Source organism: Pholis gunnellus (genome assembly GCF_910591455.1).
Source record: "Pholis gunnellus genome assembly, chromosome: 19".
In the NCBI taxonomy this organism is placed as follows: domain Eukaryota; kingdom Metazoa; phylum Chordata; class Actinopteri; order Perciformes; family Pholidae; genus Pholis; species Pholis gunnellus.
In genome coordinates, this window is record NC_136546.1 from 14,029,301 (window position 1) to 14,050,611 (window position 21,311).

The following is a 21,311-nucleotide window of genomic DNA, read 5'->3' on the forward strand; positions in this document are numbered from 1 at the left end:
AGAGTATCATAATCGTGTCTGGTAGATATGAAGCTAGAATCAACAGTCAATTAGCTTAGCTTAGCACAAAGACTAGAAACAGAGGGGAAACAGCTAACCTGCTCTAAAAGAAATGTGCCTACCGTCACCTCTAAAGCTGACTAGTTTACATGTTATTTATAAAAATAAAACATGCAACAATTACAATTGTGGTTTGGGTTCTATTTTACATTTTACTACCACATTGCATTGTTGTTAGGTGACGCGTTTGTGGCGGTTTTCCTACACCTTTTGTTAAACCTAACCTTTGTTTTGTTGCGTAACGTTGTCTCGACCATCCTAAAAAACAAAAATGCAGAGGAGGCACAAAACATACTTCCAACTTCCAAAATAGTTTGAAGGTTGTGATGAGCGACACAACAAAAATTAGAAAATTAGTGTTGCCTACATGAATCAAAAGATTAAAATTGTGTGACTATTTCACGACCTGCCGTGAGACTGTTAAAACAAAGAGAATGTCTTCTAGCGGAGACGTCAGTAACCTTAAATCGGTTGCTATTAAACATCTGTTAGCAACTCTGTTATTTGGTCGTTGAGTTATTAGAATATGGTTTTGTAATTTATTGTATATTGTGTTGTTTTTGCGAAATATAATAAAAAATATTTGATACTATATATTTGATATTAAACAGCATTTCAATCATGTGTCATGTCAGCTGTGTCGACCATATCCCATTACGTCTTACACTCTTCACCCTAAACAGGGACTACATTAGCAAGCTAACGTTAGCTTTGTCGGTTGATTCACTTAGCTGTGTAGTTACATCTGTCACAGATTGTTAAGTGGGGCTCTCAATCCTCAAGGGAACAGCTCTCTCTCTCAGAGATTTCTTCTCCTAATTGGTTTACTGCTCAAAAATCCTCCTCCTACAAAGACACAGATAGAAAAACTGATGGAAGATTTTCTAAAATCTAGCTGCAAATCTTCATATTTATTTCATTACGGCTCCCATAATTCCTATCAATTATCGTTTGTGTGACATATCCTTTTTCAATGTTTAGGTTGTGCAGCTTCCTGCTGCCACAGTGTACTTGACGTTATCAGTGGTCGTAGTCTAAGCTAGAAGTGTATGACGTCTGAGTAAAATGATTTCAAATCTCTCCAAGGCCTGTGCTGGGTCAGACCGCTGTGATCACAACAGTTCTAAAAGATACAAGCAAGATAGTCTCTTTACGTGCGCTGACATGGCGAAACAAGGCACTGGATAAAAGTCACTCTGACTGTTTAGGTCTCCTATTGCAACAGCAGACACAAATAAGATGAGATAATATCTAAATGTGTACTGGATATGGCACTATTAGGCATAAACAATAACACATAGGACATCTCAGTGGCACAAATACAAAACATGAAGATTTATGGCCTGAAAATATGCTTCATATTTCCTTTCGTGCCTTTCTTCTTTTCTTTACATCCTCTGCCACATCCGGATATTTGTGTGTGCGTGTGTGTGTGTGTGTGTGTGTGTGTGTGTAGCAGTAATATTAACACAACAAAACAGACACTGTAATGCTACCAAGCTGCTTGTGGGCCCTGACGGGACAGTGCCGTAAAGATTCTCATATCAGTGGCTAAAATGAGTACTGTCCAGATCTCATGACAGAGAGACCAGGTATGCTATTCGTTTGATGTGGACTTAGACTATTATTTGTACAGCCCCTGTCTGAGCAACATCTTGAAAACATTACACATTAAAGAGCCAAAAGTTTAGAGCTCATCCCTGGCTTTTTGTAGCACTTTAAATTCAGCTAAACTGTGCTACTCCGTCTGCCTTAGCGTGATTTCCTTTTCTTTTTTTTTATATCTTTGAGCTTTGGAAGCCATGTCTGTGCGTCCAGGAAGGAGAAGAATAACCCTTGCAATACACAACTTGAAGAAAAATATTAGAAATAAGGAAAAGGAGCAAAGAACAAGATAGAACATTTAATAGAATGTGGACGGCGACGTTTGGGAGTTGGACATGGCGGTCCATTTGCTGAGTCAAATGACGATTTGGTGGTCCTAAAGGGGGACGATGATACCCAGAGCCCCGGGGTCCCTGCCAACAAAAACCCTGCTCCCAACCAAACAGTCCCCCACAATCCTTTGCTCCAAGCAGGGTAGGGAGAGAGGAGGGGGTGGAGAGGGGTTGATGGGAGTCTGAGCAGGACGGAGGAGGGACACACCGGCGCCATGGCGATCCCTAAGACAACTTATCTCCTCTCTCACAATGATAACGCCTGTCAAAATAACTGCAAAGATACATAGCCAGCCAGGAACTGGTTAACTCCGGCCTTGTCCAATGAGAAGGCCTGCAGCGGGGGTCTCTGTCTGTCCCACCTAAGAGGGCTCTCTGGGACCCAAGCTCCACAAACACACATTATCGCATTGTCTCTATCTCAAACAGGTTCACTTCAACTAAGCTTTCATGAAAGGACTGAGTGGGAATTATCACATTATATTTATATCTTAATTATATTTGAGATATGTTATTAGATTTTATATATATATAATATATATATATATAAATATATAGTTGTGGTCGATCTGCAAACTGAAAACATGATACAAAACAACTGTAAAAGACATTTAATAATTGTTCCCTCACCTGAGTCTTCTCAGTATTAATTGCTTTACTCTTGTTACTCTTTACTCAACACAGACAGTTTTGAATGTTGTTGTTATTTTTGTTCTTTTTAACTTGTAAAGAGAAATAAAGAAGGCCATGTATGTTAAAGGGTTCTTATGGTGAAGGCTGTTTAAATATGAAACATATTTTATGTAGGCTGCGGACTGTTGTACCTAATACAATATGACTTCTTTCACATATTGCGACCCTTGTTTCTAGTAGCATTTGTTGTGAACTGTCGCCCCCAAGCGGTAGAATTAAGAGTCGGTCAGTCAAGAGATCATACTTTTGAGTTGGACAGTCCAAGAGGTCATGCATTAATGCCGTGTGTGTGTGTGTGTGTGTGTGTGTGTGTGTGTGTGTGTGTGTGTGTGTGTGTGCGTGCGTGCGTGCGTGCGTGCGCGTGTGCGGGTGTGTGAGAGGCATTGCAAAAGAATAAAGTATAATTTTCAAGAGACACACATTGAAGACAATATCACTAATATTACTATTTTTCTGCAAGATAATGGCTACTAAACAATAACCTAATTTACCTCCAGTCATTGAGGTATAAGCTAACCCCATGAGGCAAATTTGCGATCTGCGTTATTGGACCATATAAATTAAACCAACTTGAGTTGGTTGATTGACCTGTAATACAGCTCTCTGCGTGTGGCAACGGATTGCACACGCAGTGGTCCACCTGTGGCGTATTGATATATAACCGGTCAATTTTGCGCCGCTCAACAGTATAAAGGCGCAAATGAATTTTGGCTAGCTAGCGGAAAAAAGTAGTTCCCTGACCGGGAATCGAACCCGGGCCGCGGCGGTGAGAGCGCCGAATCCTAACCACTAGACCACCAGGGACTGATAGCGCCACCCTACGGTCGAATAGATAATATAATGTGCTATTACAAATTTGCGATAAGTTGTCTACACCTGTTAGTGTAATACCGACCAACAATCAAATCTCCAGCTAACCTTCACCTGAAATTAGCTTTAGCTAACGTTAATTAGCTTGCACACAGTCTATGGTAAAGACTGTGTGGTGTGGTGGTCTCATGTTTTTACAGTACACATGACAGCAGAGGGCGCCGTGCAGGGGAGCTTCATTTTGATACAACGTTAGCTGTTGGAGGATGCACGCAAGGTAAGTGGGTACATGTAGCCACCTATTTTCTGTCAGATTTCGCGTTTTGACTGCGTAAATTGTACATCAGTGTTGCGCGTCCGCGTCAGTCCCGATTGCACGAACAGGAAGAAGATAACGTCGTTTTAAGAGAACAGCGGAAACCGAAGAAAATATCAAAACCATCTCCACCAGGTTGCTATTGTCCTGTAAACAAAGTGGCTAGCTAGTTAGCAACAGCTGTTAAATCACTTGAAAATCTGGACCTTGTTCACTGTGCCTGTGTTTGCTTAAGCCTGCATGGCGCGGTGGAACACATTGATTCAACATTACTGCTATCTGTCTGTTGTTACCGCTGCGCCTCAAGGTCCGAGTCAGGGGAATTAATAGAGTTGCTACAAACCGAAGAATGTAACGTGAGGTGGGGCAACGTTGCTTCAAATGTAGCCTTTCCTCTTGAGGTTACCCATATACCTGTTATATAACGGTCTAACGCGACACATGGATGAACTGCAGCTGCCTGATTTCTCTTCTTTCAGGGATGTGCGACATGCGTGTGTAGTAGCTTGTTTTTGTTCAGCGTTAATCCTGCTGCAGCTAGCTGTTAGGTAGTGGACGTGTTTACGTCAACGGGGCTTCCAAACAGATGCAGCTGATTATGGACACACTATTGTAATGAAGTACGGTTGTACAATAAAACGCGGGTTTGCTGTGGCAACATGAACTAGTAGCAGATGTGTTTTTTCCCTTAATTCCTATCCTGTTGGTCAGCCATTGTCATGCTTCTTAGATGATGCTTTTCATCGCCCTCCCCCCTTTTTAGGCTGATTAGCCTTCACCAGCAGTTATTGGGCTTTTTTCTTTCTTTCTTTTTTTTACATTGAATTGAATGTTGTTGAGTGAGGAGGGGCGGGCCTGCTAATCCCCCTCGCTCGTTTCCTCCTGCAGGACAAGGAAGAAGCGTGAGAGGTGATCTTCCCCAAGTCCGCTGGCTTGGACACACTGAGTGGATGTGCAAAGGGTGGATGTTTGTATTGATGCGCTTGACTGCATGCAGATTTAGGACCCAGGCCTGATGGAGAAGAGAGACAGGAAGCCGGGATACTTTGCCAGGTAAGCGACTCTTTGTGTGCCTTTTTGTTTTGGCTTTCGAGGTATGTTTTTTTCATGCAGCAAAAGTATTGTTAAGCTCCAACATGCAGCATGCTTCTTGTGCTTATGACAGATTGCTTTCATCTTAAATTGGTACATTGCATTTGCCATTAAATGAGTATAGATATTGACCTTTTTTCTCTCTCTCTCTCTCTCTTTAAGATGCCATGTAGGTTTAGTTGTGTCCATTTTGTTTAAGGCTTTACATATGTATACAACATCTACCCTTTAACTATTTAAAACAACTTTTAACAGGAGAAAAAAATGACAGAATGACCAGATTTGGTTACAAAAGTGCACAGCAAGTGTTTTTGCTCTTATCTATGTAACTCAGTCCAGGTATCATATGCTTGTAAAGTCAGAATCTTCTTAGTCGGACATTGTGGCGTTTCCATTGTCGTTTGTACTTTGACAATCTGCCGTAAAGGTGAATTCACTAATCAACAATTCTCACCCTTTTTCAATTCATGCATTGGCGCTGGTAAGTCACCTGTGTCTGAGCTGCGCCCGGCCAAATACAGCCTCATATAATCCGAGTCATGCGTCAGAGCCACAGGGATGATGTGGACTGTAAAATTGGATTTTGCCAGCGTTCTGTAACCGGATAGCAGGAAATGTGTGGGAAGAGCCTTGTCACAGCTACGGTGCGTAGAAATGACAAGGAATCGACGAGTTGTGGACAACGATAAGCGCTTTCTGTGTGACGTCTACACGGATGAGACATGACATAGAACTGCACGATCCACTAATTAATAACTCCTGCCAGGTGTTTATTTTTAGAGAGCTGAGTGACTAATGGAGTGTACTCACTGTACGGTAATATGGCTTGAATGTGTCTAAATATCCTTAAAACACACTTAAACTTCTCGTTCTGCTTGATTTATTCCATCCCTCCTGCCGCTTCCACATGAACAGTATATCATAGCGTGACAGACGAAGACATAACTTATTTGTCATGTTTTAAGCCTAACATTGACAAACGGTTGCTCAGAAGTAAATGAAGGCCAAAGGTAACCTTTCAAAAATGGATAAACAAGTTGATCGATGGAGGAGCAGAAGTCGTCTAGTGAGTGCTGTCAATATTGGAGTTGTTGAGTGTAGGCTTGTGATAAATGATGTGAGGTAATGCGGTGTAGCCTAATGGCCTTTATTCTTTCTTGTCTTGGGTTACTTGTTCAGGCTGTGCTGACAAACCTGCAATGTATCTTGTGTTTTATTGATTGGATTGACTTATGTTGGAAATATTACATTATTATTTTTTTTTTTTAAAGGCATCGCATCTCAGTCGCTCTCTAATTATTTGACAAGCAGCGTGCATTCGATCTTAAGGGGATTGCAGGCTTTGGGCTGAGTCAGTGGTCGGTGGTGCGTACCTGCAGCAGAACAACAGTAGAAAGGTGAGAGGTGAATAAGTGAGACTCGTGCAGGCCTCTACGACTATAACGGACCAATAGCCAGAACAGAAAGAGAAGGAGAGAACATGGCAGGAAGGAAAATCCGCTTTATCTCTGAACAACAGCTACTGCCATAACACGCAGCTCTTCTGCCCGTTGTACCATATGCTGCCTCGCTTCCTGACGAATGGAACTAAAGGTCAATGTGGAGCACACACATGCCAGTAACATTGGCATGTGGATGCTCCACATTACATTTTTCATGTTGTTTTTGTTTTGCAAAAGTGAAAGAGTTTTTTTGACACTGAACAACATAAAAAAAATACTCTCCAATGTTAAAAGTTGAAAAATATATTCAAATATCGACCATGTAGAAGTACAAAATAAAAGTATCAATCCCTTAATATGACATGGCACAATATGCCATATGACATCCCAAATACATGTGCAGCAAGTTTCAAAGGCGCTGTAAATAGAGAAAGTACAATCGGTTCAGGTATACAAAACGCTGCAAATTAGAACAAGTTCTATTGTCTAATGAGACCACAATCATGCGTTGTGGTTGTCGTACTAAACTATATTTTTGAATGAATCCAAACACTGCACATCAGTGGTTAGGTACAATTTCCATCGTGATGTAGCGTGGCGGTAGCATCACGATTCTGGGATGTCTCTTCGCTGCAAGACATTGCATTACAGAAATATCCTGAAGCAAAACCTGATTGTGTCTGCTTGAGAACTTTGACAGCACACGTAATGTCAAAGTCAAATTTGACCCAAATGACCCATATGGTCAACAATGTTTGTAATATTTTCTTTTTCATACAACAACAATAAAGTTGCATCAATATTGCATCCAATAATAGGATTGTATCAAAACTGCACAAATACAAACCAATGACAATTTGAACACATTTGAATGACGGGTAAACCAAAACAACAATAATTATCTCAAATCATGTAAACATTCATATTACAAAACGAAAGGATTCTTGCTACCATGTGTGCCTTTTGACTTGAGTGGTGTGGTTATTTATGTAATTAGTTATGTACATAGTTTTTTAATTTTTCACTTTCTCCGTCATTATGTTAGTTCTGGATGCACTGCTTACAAACTGCAGTTCAGAGAACGGGAACAATCTTAAGATGAAGGCTTGAGAGATGCTCTGCGCCTTACCCAAAGTGAAACAAGCTGTGCTGCTGAGACTGTGCGTGCGGATTCTTGAGTTCATCACTACCAGATGTGTGCTGCTCCGTTAAAGTGGGAGAGAGACCTGAGGCTGTGGGAGAGGCCTGAACCGTGTCTGTCCGCAGCCTTATCGACCTACTCTTGCCTTTCCATTAAAGCACTTGAACACTTAGAAACACTTCTCCTTACGTTTTTCTTTTATTCTTCCTTTGCGCAGGGCTTCGCAGGGCTGCACCGTCCCTATCGCTCAACGATTATGATAAATCAATTTGGTCTTATCTTTTCTTAACAAACGCATATCAACACTTAAGGTTTCTTCGGGGCTCATCGGGTCAGCACTATCGTTAAGTGCACCACTAACCCCTGGTTCCTCTGCACTGCAGTTCCCCCTTAATGAACCTCAACAGGGCCTAGATGTGCCATTACATCACTGCCTCAACTATCAATGATTTAATGGGGGTAAAGGTTCAGCCTGAGATGAAAATACAGCTGACACGGCAAAGTAAAGAGAGAGAAAAGTTAAAGCTCAATCCAGTAACTGGACGGAAGGTCTTAATTCACAACAGAAGTATTTTATAACAAACAAGCATGGTGAAAAATTACAAGTTGATATTTAATTATGAAACGGTCATCAATTAAAGCATTAAAATGGTTCAATTATATGCCTGTGCCATGGGCAAATTATGAGACAATCATTTTGTGTCTTTGTGATAGTTCGGAGTCTTTCTGTAGTTATTTTTTGTCTGCAGTCGTTTTGCCCATTTTGTTGTTGTTTTGAGTCTTTTTGTATTGTCTTTTTGTCTATTTGTGGTAATTATGAGTCTCTTTGTATTTGATTTGTGTGTCTTTGTAGTCATTGCGAGTCTCTTTGTAGTTGATTTGTGTCTCTTTGTAGTCATTGCGAGTCTCTATTTGTAGTTGATTTGTGTCTCTTTGTAGTCATTGTGAGTCTCTTTGTAGTTGTTTTTCCCCTTTTCTTAATTGTTGTTAGTCTCGTTGCGTCTCTTTGATGTTGAGATGTTTTGGTCTTTTTGTGTATCTTTGTAGTCGTTTTATGTTTCTTTGAGTCTCTTCCTGGTTGGGATGTCATAGGTGAAGGCCAGGGGGGCCTCCTGAAGTTCTGCGCCCCTGGGCCCGTTCGGTGATCCATCCGCGGCCTGTGCACATGTTCATACATGAAGTCTATTAGCCCAACCTGTACAAGTTCTCATGGCATAAGTCTTCTAAACTCATGTTTCTTCATTTTACCTACATTTAATACATATGACCGTCTCTCTGGCGTCCCATCAGGCTGAAGAGGCGGAGACAGCTCAAGCAGAGCCAATCGGAAAAGAATGTGACTGAGCAGAACCCGGCTGTGATTTCCTGTCCAGACATCCCGAATGACAAGGACCCCAACAAGAAGACAGACCTGCAGAGAATAACGGCAAAGCCAAATGCGGCCTCGGGTAAGACCTGCAATGAAATGCATGGACGCCTGGAGAATCGGGCCGCTCTGAATACGGGGTACTTCTGGTATTATTTGTTAGTGGTTAAGACACCGTGGAGCAGGAAGACCGCTTGTCTTGCACCTCTCAGTATGATCAGATCAGGACTCTCCCATCTACAGAACACTGAGACAATCACTGGGTAAAGTCCCTGTAAATTATAATTTAGTCATAACTATTCTCGTCAAAATCCACTATTATGGCAAGTACAAGTACACTGTAAATTCTCATGTCAACTAGTGGTGTTACTGTCTGTTTATTCCCCTGCTCTTTTATTTGACTGCACAAGGGTCCTCTGTGTTGGGAACGACCTCAGCAGTTTTAAACAGGAAGTTGCATAACCTTTTCACATTGTACTGTTTTACAGTTGATGATGACATTTAAGGCGGTGTGTTCTCAAAGTGTGTGAGTCCTGAGAGTTGGTGCGAGTGTTAAATCCCAATCAAAATGCTGTGACGCTCTTCATTTATGCTATTATTGTGACTCTTAAATGTGAAAGAAAATAATTTTTTAAGGAAAGCAGAATATTGGTGAAATAGACTATAGAAATCGACTTTTTTTTTTTATCAGTAGGCTATTGAATTAAAAGTGACTAAAATAAATTGTTTGTGATGGATCAATAAGTAAGTCAGTTGTCAGGACATGTCTATAGCTTCATATTTGCACAACAATAAACCTAATCTAACCTGCATTCAGTGTACACTACATTATACATCATTCTGTCACGTGCTTCTGGGTTTGTTTGCAGCGTAAATCATCCCCAACTCCCTTCATATAGACTGTAATAATTGACTATAGTCATGCGTGCAGCGGGTCAGCCAGCTGTATAAACTCTGCAGTATGTGTTCAATAATTAATCTTATTTTAATAAAACCACAATATTGTTACTTGAAGCCCATCAAATCAAATGCGATTCCCTGCAGTGTAACAGACAAAAGCAAGTCCATAGCCTGCAATGCGTCCTAGAATATTACCAGTCCCAGTGTAAATGAAATGAATAAGCAGCAGTGTGCATAGAAGTGGCAGCAGTCTCGTCTCTAATGCTCGGCCCGGTACAGAGCAGAGAGAATCTGGCTGTCTATTGCTTAGTCATGCCCTCTTTCCTCGAAGAGGCAGCGGTGTAACTTAGCATTCAGGGAGTGGTACGCTAATAGCTTCTGTGTTCTTGGCAAGAAGAAAATGCTGACTGTGGACCTTGTCTACTACAAGGGTCAGTTTGTGTTTATGTGTGTGTGTGTTTATGATAACTGCTTCAGAATGCGTGGGGCAGTGTTTTAAAGCTGGATAATGACAGGGGACAAACAGTCCCTGGTACTGACTCAAAAGGCAACTAAGCACAGGATATTTAGAAATAAACTGTTCTTTTTACTGCCTCTCAATGGATGGCGTTTTCATGTTTATTTAGAAAGTGTATCTGTTGCCAACCTAGAACGTGTGAGATCATTCTCTGTTTGGAGTTTTCCCCTCAGTCTGCGTCTCATTTTCTGTTTCCCTTCTAGACGATGGCTGCAAAAGTATCAGTCAGACCAAGAGGGAGAAGAAGAGACCACCAGGGACAGTGGAGTTCATTGTGAGTAAAAATACAGTGAAAATACATTTAAATAACAAACTGACTTATTAGCAGAAACGGTTCAAATGAGTTCATCTCTTGTTACAGGTGGGACCCAATGACTCCCTCACCAGCATCGCACTCAAGTTCAACGTCACCCCAAACAAACTGGTCCAGCTGAACAAGCTCTTCTCTCGCAGTGTCTACACCGGTCAGGTGAGAATCTCGGCAGCAACGCCAACCGCTGCTCCGTTATTCCCCCGACCGTCTCACCATTAGCTCTCCATCGTCGTCGTTACAGAAGCTGTTCGTCCCTGATGTGAGCCAGGCAGAAGCTGACCTAAAGTCTCAGAGTTCCTCTGATCCCTGCTTCACAAATGGCCAATCGGAGAAAGCATCACATGTAAGTAAAGAGTGATTCACTATGTTGTTTAGAGTAACTGGCATTATGCAGTAGTTTACAGCAGCAACTTAGGGACATTTTTCTAAAAAAAAGTTGTTGAAAGGCACATGAAACGACATCCCCTCTCAGTCTCTTGTGATTTCTGTCTGGATCTTGACTATGAAACTCTTCACAAAGGGCAAAAATGCCTTAAAAAAATCCACTTTTGATCTTTATTTGGTGTAATTCCATCGATTATACTCTTCATACTCTATACTTTTTTGTGTTTTCAACCTTTGTCCAAAATTGTCCGTCTATGGCTGCTTTTTTTATGTTGTAAAAAATAATCATAATGGCTCAGATGCGACAAAATGTTTTATTATTCTCGTAATGTAATTTCTGATACCCTCCGTGATGGATAACAAATTCAATCTGTGGCATGAGTGAGCAGTTTTAAAACGTTAAGTGCAGTAATTTCATCATCCAGCATTTACTAGTCTAGTGAAAAAGCTACTTTCGGGCACTTTTGAAAACATGATCTGCTGGCCTAGAAGGCTGATGAGAGCTGAAACCACACGGTGATAAAACTCTTCAATAATGGGCACGACATTCAGGTCTCTGATCTGTCCTTTTACCTTCCTTCAGGACGGCACGTCAAACTGCATGTCAACAAAGTCCCTCCGGCGTGAGCTCTCCCCAAACTCTGAGGACGAGAGCCCGGCAACGGTTAAGTTCATCAAGATGAGCTGCAAATATTTCACCGACGGCATGGTAAGAAGCCTGTAAAATGTATGCTGGAGCATTTAATTTCCTAAATTACTCTGGTAATTTGATGCGTTACTTCGTCGTTGCAGGGAGTGGTGGGAGGCGTGCTGATCGTGACCCCCAACAACATCATGTTCGACCCCCACAAGTCGGACCCCCTGGTGATCGAGCACGGCTGCGAGGAGTACGGCCTGATCTGCCCCATGGAGGAGGTCGTCTCTGTGGCGCTGTATGACGACGTGTCGCGCATGAAGCTCAAAGACGCTCTGCCATCGTAAGCGCTCCGAAACCGTCTCGCTTTCCTCGTTTCCCTCTTTTGTAGCGGTTCCTCTTCCGGGCTTTCTTGTTCCTCTTTCCAGTTTCTATTTTTCTTGCTCTCCCTTTTTCGATTCACAGATTATCATTTTACTCTTTAACACATCTCTTTTTTTTTTTTATGAAGTACCTTTTGTTTCCGCTGGATCTTGTCTAGTTTAAAATCTCCAGTTTTGTAATTTTTCCATTTTAATATTTTCGATTTGTTCCTCATTAATAGTTTTATTTTGCTGTTTTTCATCACGTGTCATTTTGCTTTGTATCATTCTGGTCATTTATCATTTCTGTTTGGACTTTTTGTTTTCTTTTGTTTTTCATTTTCATCCTGGTTTGCGGTGCGGTTTGTGTGATGCCCCGTGACCCCACAGAGACCTACCCCAGGATTTATGTCCTGTGTACAGGCCCGGCGAGTGGGAGCAACTGCCATCAGAGCGAGATCTAAACCCCTTCAGCCGCTATGAAGCTCTTGTTCCGAAGCGACCAATCGTGTTGGATGACATCGAATCAACGCTCTCAGAAACTGGTAACATCATGTGTTTAGTTGGCTGTAGGGAGTCCACGCTCCGACTTGTTCCTCTTCTTAGTCTCAGCAATAAATACAATCACTCCAAGCTTGTTTTTACTCTGGGCTATGACTTTTTACATCTACGTTTTTCACTCTCCACAACAGCAATTTGTTTGTTTGTTTTTATATTTATGAATGAATGTAGCTCGTGAATTTTCAAATTCAGCTCAGTGACCAAATATTTCTGTATCGTTAACTCTTGGGCATCCAAATTTGCCTTTTTCATGAGTTAAAAAAATGTGCCTTTTTTTATTTTGAAGATTATTCTTCAAAACATTTCCAGCTTCTCGGATGTGAATGTTTTTTGGAAACCAAATCTGCAGCTTGATTGATGATGAAAATGTCTTGACAAAATGTTTTGATGTTCAACAAAGAACTGTTTTCTTTTCTTTGTACCAGCGAGCACAGCGGGCGAGCAGACAGAGAAGTCTCCGTCAGACGAAGGATTCACAGAGTTGGAGCCAACTGTCAACGGTAGCACTGAAGAGGCCGAGGGGACGTCCTCCAAAACGCAGAGCATCGTCGGCAGGGACCAACCGGGACCAAGCCGCCCAGGCCGGGGAGACTTTCAGGACACGAGGATTCTTTCTCAAACTACAATGAAGCTTGATGAGGAGGATGAGGATGAGGGCGTAGCTCAGAACGGCGAGTCAATACAATTCTCTTCAGAGACTGAAAAACAGGGCAGCTCGCGCGATAACCCTACAAACCAAGAGGAAACCAAAGATATGAAACCTAAAGGGACCGAAGAGCTGCTGAATGGTGCACACGGTGAAATAATCAGCGCACCTGTCGTCCAAAACAGGAATTTGAGCCTGAAGGAGGCTTCTGAGATTCGTGGGGACTCGAATCCAAAGAAACAAAGCCCAGACAGTCCAGCAGGTGGGGCTGAACTCAGTGAGGAGGAGAGACGGAAGAAAAGCTATGAGGCAGAAGTGAAGTCATGGCTGCTGGAGAGGATACAGGCTCCAATAGAAGGTAGGAATTACTTACCGAAAATGAAACCCATAATTAGGAGTGTAGCATTCAACTAATCAAACGCTCTTTCGCAATTTTACAACGCTCCTCTTCTCTATAGACATGCTTTACTCGTCAGAGGAGAAGAGTAAGATCCCACCTATGTTCCTGTGCTTCAAAGTGGGGAAGCCAATGAGGAAGTCCTTTGCCACCGGGAGGACCTTAAGTCCCGCCCACTCATTCGGGGGCCGAGGTAAACAGCCGGAGTACTGGTTTGCGGTGCCACAAGAAAGGTGAGACGATGATGGATGATACTCGAGCCTTCTCTTGAATTACAATTTGTGTAAGCTAACAATAGGCTTTTCACCAATCCAATGTTTGTGTGTGTGTGTGTGTGTGTGTGTGTGTGTGTGTGCGCTCCAGGGTGGACCACCTGTATGCATTTTTCGTCCAGTGGTCCCCGGATGTGTACGGGAAGGAGGCTCGAGAGCAGGGCTTTGTTGTGGTGGAGAAAGATGAGCTGGACATGATTGACAACTTCTTCAGTGACCCTGCCTCTTGCAGCTGGGAGGTAAGCTCAGCAGAAAAAGGAAGGCAGCACGGCGTGCTCCCCTCTATTTACATCACAGGATAAACACTGTAACAGCGCTTGCTCATACACTCGTTTTGCTCCAAGATCATCACCATTGACGAGGCCAAGCGTAGGCAGAGTTTCAGCAGCTGTGACGGAGAATTGTCCCTGGATGCGCTGCCCATACTCGGAGATACCAGTGATCTGCTGCAGGACACACACATGGAAAAGGTCATTTTTGATATAACCAGTTGCTTGTTTCTGGCTGCTAACCACATTAAAAAATTCAGTCACTGACGAGAAACTTTTTTTGAGGAACAAACGTGCAACGTACTGATCTGTAAGCCTTATACTCTGATGATGTGTTCGCCCTCCAGCTTGCCAGTCGCTTGCCGGCCCGTGTGCAGATTTACCCCTGGAGACTGGCCTACAGCACTGTGAAACATGGGACCAGCCTGAAGACTCTGTACAGGAGCCTGGCAGACGTGGACAGTCCCGTGCTGCTGGTCATCAAAGATATGGATAACCAGGTAGATAACTGTCTACAGAATGTACTGTATGTAAGTGACTGGCTGATGATACTGTAGGGGAATAGCAGTCTAAGGAAATGGCCACTGATCATCGGTAGATGTTTTTTTTTCATGGGGCTTGTTATGCAGGTGGTGAAACAAATGCAAAGAGGTGATGTTAAGTAGTTATTTTTCTCCAGGAAAAACTAAATCACAGCTCCTGATGCAAAGCCACAACATAGTGAATGAATTAGAAAAACGTTCTACTTCTACACTGCAGTAGAATGTGTGGCATCGGGTTAATTTAATATATTCATAAAACTTTTAACTACTAGTTGAAACAGTTTAAGCTTGTTCATGGTAAGTCTTTTCATCCTGGAACTGAATCTGACTCTTGTCACAGATATTTGGAGCTTTCTCGACTCACCCCTTCAGAGTGAGCGAACACTGCTACGGCACCGGAGAGACATTCCTCTACAGCTTCTGTCCTGAGATCAAGGTTTGTATCAAGTTAGTTTAAGAACTCAGTTCGGGTACCCATTTCTATTCCACCAATGGCAATATCAAACATTGTTTGCTCTCGATTGTTAGGTGTACCGCTGGACGGGGGAGAATTCTTACTTTGTGAAGGGCAATACTGATTCTCTTCAGCTGGGAGGAGGAGGGTAAGTACTACCAGCTGCACTGCAAACTGCAAGCTAATGTGTTTCACCAGTGTACAATCTAAACAAAGGGTTTGCCATTAGATAATGTCCACCTGTTTTCTAACCCTCTGCCCGCTCTCCTCTGCAGTGGTCAGCTGGGTCTGTGGCTGGACGCCGAGCTGTACCGAGGAACCACCACCAAATGCGCCACCTTCAACAACCAGCCACTCTCCGTCCAGCAAGACTTCAACATCCACAGTGTGGAGGTCTGGACCTTTGAGTAGCCTCACCTGCTCCCCAGCTACTCCTGTATTCACTCCCAGCTTCAAACAACCCCAAAGTCTATTACGCACCGCTTGGAGGCGAACCTAGCTGTCCCACATTGACGCTAAATGTTCCGCGAGAGAAGCGAGTGCGGTTGTTACGTTGACTGGAAAGTACTGTTTTGAGGTGGGTTTGGCCTACAGGTAGGTTGGCCTAGTTCACGTCTGGGTCCTCCGTCCTTCAAAGGTGGAAGTGTGAGAAAATGTGGTTGCTCTCAGTTCATTAGCTGCCTTAGACATCCGTCAATGCCTCCAGCTTTCCCAGCATGCAGACTGCCATTAGCTCATGAGGAGAGAGAGAGAGAGTAGAAGAAGAAGAAGAAGAAGAAGGCTGCTGATGTTACTGCTGAGGTTATCCCGAAAATATTTTAAGTCTGTATGAAAGAACAAGGTATCCCATAGTGCATTTGGTTAATTTGTGCAGAAGTAATGATGTAATTAGTATCTATGGGAATGTACAGGGTTATGTGCTGAAGATGAAGTGAAGTTTAGAATCCTTTTTTATTTAATTTTTACGATCCAATGAATTTCAAACTTAAAGGGAGTGGAGTGTTTCAGGGATCCTCCACCATTACATAAGCCGTCAAAGAGGGAAATGTTGTAATTGTTTACAATGGAGGTCTTGCACTTCCTCTGAGGGCCGTCTTCTTCTCTTATTTTCGAGTTTTAGATGACCTGAATGAGAACGTTCCATTGCATTTCCTCACAACTACATTTTGTGTTTTAATTCCCCCCGTATAATCTAAAACAAGTAGTAAAGCCAGGTTTGCAATGACCAAATATGTTTTATTTGAATTTCACAGTTGTTGTGAGCTCATTATATTTTATATATATATATCTTTTTTTTTTTTTTTTTACATTCTGTTTTTTTTACAAAGAATGCTCAGTTGTGTTTATTTTTTAAATAGTTGTACTTTTATAGAAATGTTGTGTTAAATGTTTCTGTTTCTGATTGGACCCAATAAGCACTATTGATGACTGTTTGTCAGTATTGAATTCATATCTTACGTCGACTGATTTTGATCTCTCTTTATTTTCACCTCTAATCGTTCAGAGAGCCGGTCGAGGTTTAACATGACATCACTTTGCACTACAGGATTAATAGACAGTCAATGCTGTGTTGTGGACCAGTGTAATTAAGCGTCGCTTCCATGTCAAATTGTTACTGAATGTTATTTGATCACCACTACGGGAGGGAAGCTTCCTGTCCAACCACATGTCCGCCTCTGCTTTACTTTGAAATGGGTGTGAAATGGTCGGTTTGTATTTCGCACTCTGGTATGCCACTAACTTAAAAATTCAGATCTACTAACACGGAAAATAAATTCATTTATATCTTGTGTATCTGATACAGGCTTGTAGTGCATGAATATGCGATACTGCAAGACTGCATGTGTGACACCACTGTTATGATACCTGCCATATTATTCACTCATACCAGTTATCGCTTCATGTGAAAATGAGCTTTGTTGTCTTGTGTTGTAACTGTGAAGGCTCCCTGAGTATTATTTCTTGTGAATCCAAAACTGCTGTGTTATCACTGAGAATCTATTTATTGTGTTGTTATAGCAAACACATTTAAACTTAAATAAATGTTAAATATATACATATATGATAATGGGTTGTGTTTATGTCAAATTTGTATCTCAACTTTTTTTTGCCCTTCAGTGTGATTTAATGTCCTAAAAATATTCATGTGAATGATTTTTATTGAATATTAACAGTGACCAAACGCTGTGATTATTGTAGGAAGACTGGAAATTACGTAAACAACTTCCAGTAAGATGTAATAATGAAGCTGAAAAGATGCTGTGAGGATGAAAGAGGTTCCACTTCACCTCTGTTTTCGGGCACTGCAGTTTAATTTGTTAGACCTTAAATGTATATCCATATTGAATCTAAATGTATTTTTGACTGATTATACACTGCCTGGCCAAAAAAAAAGTCGCCACCTGGATTTAACTAAGCAAATAGGTACGAGCCTAGGTTCAGCAACAGTATGTGCTCATAGAATGAGGTCAGCTGACTACCTGAATTTACTGAATGACCAGGTTATTCCATCAATGGATTTTTTCTTCCCTGATGGCACGGGCATAGTCCAAGATGCCAATGCCAGGATTCATCGGGCTCAAATTGTGAAAGAGTGGTTCAGGGAGCATGAGACATCATTTTCACACATGGATTGGCCACCACAGAGTCCAGACCTTAACCCCATTGAGAATCTTTGGGATGTGCTGGAGAAGGCTTTTTTCTTAAAATCTCAGTACATAACTTACACTTCCCTCGTTCTACAGATAGTTTATGTGAACTGACCCTTTAATGTTTGCTTCATTTTGAATGTTTAAGTATTAGGAAGGCAAGCTGTTATCTCCCTACAGGTCAGTATACAAGCTATGAACTACTTACTGTAATAGTTAAGATCACATACAAGAAGTTTGCCATTTATTAAAAGGTAACTAAATGGATTACGTGTATTCCTCTATAATATCCATTAAGTTGTGTTCATTTCTTCTTGAAATGCCAGTAAAAGATGGTGTTCTTATATACAGTCATGGTCCCTGCAGTGTTTCGTGTGAGGATCTTCGCAAAAATAGACGATCTTCGGCACGTTTATGCGTATACATGACCGCTTTACCAACAGCGAGTCGAGGAGGAAATAACTGACATTTCAGTACTATATCCTGAATATGGCGAAACTCCACTCCGATTCAAGTATTGAAACTGTTAAAACTTGTATTTTCTGTTTGATAGCCCACCACCAAGACAAAGAAACGAAAGTTATCAAAGAGGTAAGATCCTTTAAAAATAAAACAAAGTAGCCCGACGGGTAAAGCTCATCATAGACGGTATAAGCTCACCTATGCGGTAGGCTATTACACTTTGATATCAGACACTATGTGGGTTAAATAAGCTTAACTTATTGCACAAGAAATACCATATTAACGTAGAACATAGCAGGAGGGAGGAAAATAAGTTATTTGATTGTAAATACTTCATAGAGAGGGGATAGGATACGTTTATGTGACATATATATATATATATATATGACATTTGCTAGAAATATATGATTAGGCTTGATCTGAATACAAATAAAATACTAGATGGTGGAGCAGATACTGCATCATAGAGGGGGTTACATATTTTTGGCAGATTGCTGGACAAGCCAAATGCAATAGTATTATGGTGATTATTATTATTATTAGAAAGAGAACAGGTGGGCTACACTTTATTCCAGTGAAAGAGGAAGTGCCGTAATGCCCACAACATGGGCATTTTACCTACTAGTTCCTACTGTATATACACAACAGTTACACACTGAATACACAAGTTTCAACAGTACTGCATTCACAGGCCCGTAGGTCAACGCATGTGTTTTGTCTCTTTCCATCCTCTCCAACAGAACAGGGAGCTGGTGTGTTTTAGAGACATTGTCTCTGCTGCTCCTCACCATTACCTGGTTGTGCCCAAACGCCACATACGTAGCTGCTTTTCACTGCAAAGTGGACACATTGACCTCGGTCAGTTACAGTGGATCCCTACAAACTAGTATCAGTACTGCAAACTTTTTTTTCTATTTTTACTACAGTGGAATACTACTAGAACTATATCTAGCACTGCTGCTGAAACTACTTCTACAACAATGCTACTGCTACTTTGACATATGCTAATACACATCTACATTTACAATAGCACCCCTATAAATGTTTCTCCTTCAACTGCTTCAGTTTGATACGGTAATATATAAGCGATACCTCTTTTAAGTTGTATCTAGTCAGATCTTTGCAAAGACATAACTGAGTCTTGTATCCAATAGTTGAAAGGATGGCTGAAATGGGGAAAGCTGTACTACACGACCAAGGGATCACTGATATGAAGGACATACGGTATGAAGACAGGTAGTGTGTGTGTGTGTGTGTGTGTGTGTGTGTGTGTGTGTGTGTGTGTGTGTGTGTGTGTGTGTGTGTGTGTGTGTGGGTGTGTGTGGGTGTGTGTGTGTGTGTGTGTGTGTGTGTGTGTATGTGTGTGTGTTTAACCTTTAATGAACACAAAGTTCTAAGGACTAGTTCGACAAGACCTCCACCAGAAAACGAAAAGTGTTATCTCCTAAAATGTTGAACTTTTGCGATAAGTAATGAAAAAAAATTGTTTGAAATGTGCACCTTTAAGCTCAAAACTAACTATACAGTTGTAGCTTCAAATAGAACGATAGGTGGGAACACACTCAGTCAAAATTCAAAGGTTCTTTTTTGCTGAGGTGTTTCTAAAACTGTACTTTGACTTGCTTGTCAGTGTTCGCACATTACATTGATGTGTTTTCCTGCACAGCCTGGGGTTCCACCAACCTCCCTACACTTCAGTTGATCACCTCCACCTCCATGTCCTCGCCCCCGCCAGCCAAATCTACGAGTCCATGGAGTATAAGTTCATTCCAAGGTCCGACAGGTTTGTTACTGTGAGTGTCGAGGACTAGAAAGGCTACTTTTCTTGCTCCCTATTTTATTTATTCTCTAATAATATTACAGTCATTGCAGTGTTATCCATGCAAAGGCTGTGCAATTATACAGTGATCTAGAAATTTGCACTTATTCTGCTTTTTCTTGTGTTTCTTTCATATTGTGATCAAACAAATATCCAAACATCAGATGTAAATGTAGTTACTGAAACACATATAGTGACTTTATCCTTTGTTCTGGACCATTTAATGCCCTTTTGTTGCCCCATCCAAATGAATGTTTTTCTCTGTACAGGAAAAATGTCTGCAGAAGCTTCTAAAGGATAATGCTTCACCAGTCCAACAACTTTTGGAAAAACTCCGAGATCTATACGTCTAATTACAATTAGGCCAAATAAAAAGCCTCAAGTTGTAAGTACAGTCTGGACAGTCTTTTTCTCTCAACGCCTCAATAGGTAGATCTTGCCGGTCACCAAGGCAGAGGTCAGGGATCTTGGGCTTAAAGAGGTTGGTGACCACTGCACTAGAGCGATGACAACGTTACATGCTGCCGTCTGGAAAGAACACTATCTGGAAACTGTTACAACAAATGAGATAACGAGGCAGATAAATTAATTAGTTTTGAAAGAAAAGCCGTAGCATTGAGATGTCTCTGTAGACAACTGACTACACACACTGGATGTCTGTATGTGCAGTAAACAGTATGCACTTATAAACAGTTGTACGTACTGTTTGTTGTTAACTTTGTGTGTATGAATGTATGTTAACTGACAAGTTGTGAAATGAATTGCACTTGTATGGTCATTGATATATGAAAACAATGGATTGACACCATAGAACACCATATCTGTATATATGGGTTTGTTGTGATATTTCTGAAAATTATTATTATTATTTATTTTTCTGAATTTTGTGCACATCCCAGAAAGTACTGAAACACATTTTCCACTCAGTTTCTGAAATGAACCAAAAAGCCACAATCATGTAAAACTATTAAAAAAAAAACCTGCACTGGAATATCACCTGGCTCCATGTTTTTTGTGCATCACTGAGTTAGTGATCATTTGATAAAACACATTTCTTTAAGAATATGTTGCATGTACGTACACCTAACAACTGAAATGATCAAGATAGTGGCTCTAGCTTACATGACAGGCATCAAGAGTTTATCAAGCATGTATTTAATGCCCTAATCCGTTTATATCCTTTAAAAAGTTAAATATTTTGGGAAATACACTTTTACAAATACATTAATTTAGCTGCTGCGAGTTAATTGAGAATATTGATACCTTAAATGTGT

The 21,311-nt window shown here is 41.3% G+C and overlaps 2 protein-coding genes across 5 annotated transcripts; both read left to right on the plus strand.

Annotated features, from left to right (window-relative positions):
• The first annotated feature begins 3,751 nt into the window (after positions 1-3,751).
• Positions 3,752-17,095, plus strand: ncoa7b (nuclear receptor coactivator 7b). 2 transcript variants are annotated; one of them, XM_079179884.1, is made up of 17 exons: positions 3,752-3,777; positions 4,705-4,869; positions 8,782-8,939; positions 10,478-10,548; positions 10,636-10,743; positions 10,829-10,930; positions 11,555-11,680; positions 11,764-11,948; positions 12,358-12,512; positions 12,954-13,532; positions 13,633-13,804; positions 13,935-14,082; positions 14,188-14,313; positions 14,460-14,612; positions 14,995-15,090; positions 15,183-15,256; positions 15,384-17,095. In XM_079179884.1, the coding sequence occupies exons 2-17, from the start codon at positions 4,832-4,834 to the stop codon at positions 15,517-15,519; spliced, it is 2,427 nt and encodes an 808-aa protein (XP_079036010.1). In that variant the 5' UTR covers positions 3,752-3,777; positions 4,705-4,831; the 3' UTR covers positions 15,520-17,095. The 2 variants fall into 2 exon arrangements, with proteins under 2 accessions (XP_079036010.1, XP_079036011.1); XM_079179885.1 differs by having other exon boundaries at positions 12,391-12,512.
• A 1,103-nt stretch (positions 17,096-18,198) lies between these two features.
• LOC306711122 (adenosine 5'-monophosphoramidase HINT3-like) lies at positions 18,199-21,015 on the plus strand. 3 transcript variants are annotated; one of them, XM_079179915.1, is made up of 5 exons: positions 18,199-18,347; positions 18,959-19,076; positions 19,373-19,454; positions 19,885-20,011; positions 20,307-21,015. In XM_079179915.1, exons 1-5 carry the CDS (start codon positions 18,246-18,248, stop codon positions 20,388-20,390), a joined length of 513 nt encoding a protein of 170 aa, XP_079036041.1. In that variant the 5' UTR covers positions 18,199-18,245; the 3' UTR covers positions 20,391-21,015. The 3 variants fall into 3 exon arrangements, with proteins under 3 accessions (XP_079036041.1, XP_079036042.1, XP_079036043.1); XM_079179916.1 differs by having other exon boundaries at positions 19,373-19,442; XM_079179917.1 differs by having other exon boundaries at positions 19,373-19,442; positions 19,885-19,992.
• Positions 21,016-21,311: the final 296 nt, after the last annotated feature.

Coding starts and splice junctions, on each gene's coding strand:
- ncoa7b (XM_079179884.1), top strand. CDS start 4,832: ATGGAGAAGAGAGACAGGAAGCCGGGATACTTTGCCAG. Junction 4,870..8,781: donor AAGCCGGGATACTTTGCCAG/GTAAGCGACTCT, acceptor GCGTCCCATCAG/GCTGAAGAGGCGGAGACAGC. Junction 10,549..10,635: donor CAGGGACAGTGGAGTTCATT/GTGAGTAAAAAT, acceptor CTCTTGTTACAG/GTGGGACCCAATGACTCCCT.
- LOC306711122 (XM_079179915.1), top strand. CDS start 18,246: ATGGCGAAACTCCACTCCGATTCAAGTATTGAAACTGTTAAAACTTGT. Junction 19,455..19,884: donor GACATACGGTATGAAGACAG/GTAGTGTGTGTG, acceptor TTTCCTGCACAG/CCTGGGGTTCCACCAACCTC. Junction 20,012..20,306: donor GGTCCGACAGGTTTGTTACT/GTGAGTGTCGAG, acceptor TTCTCTGTACAG/GAAAAATGTCTGCAGAAGCT.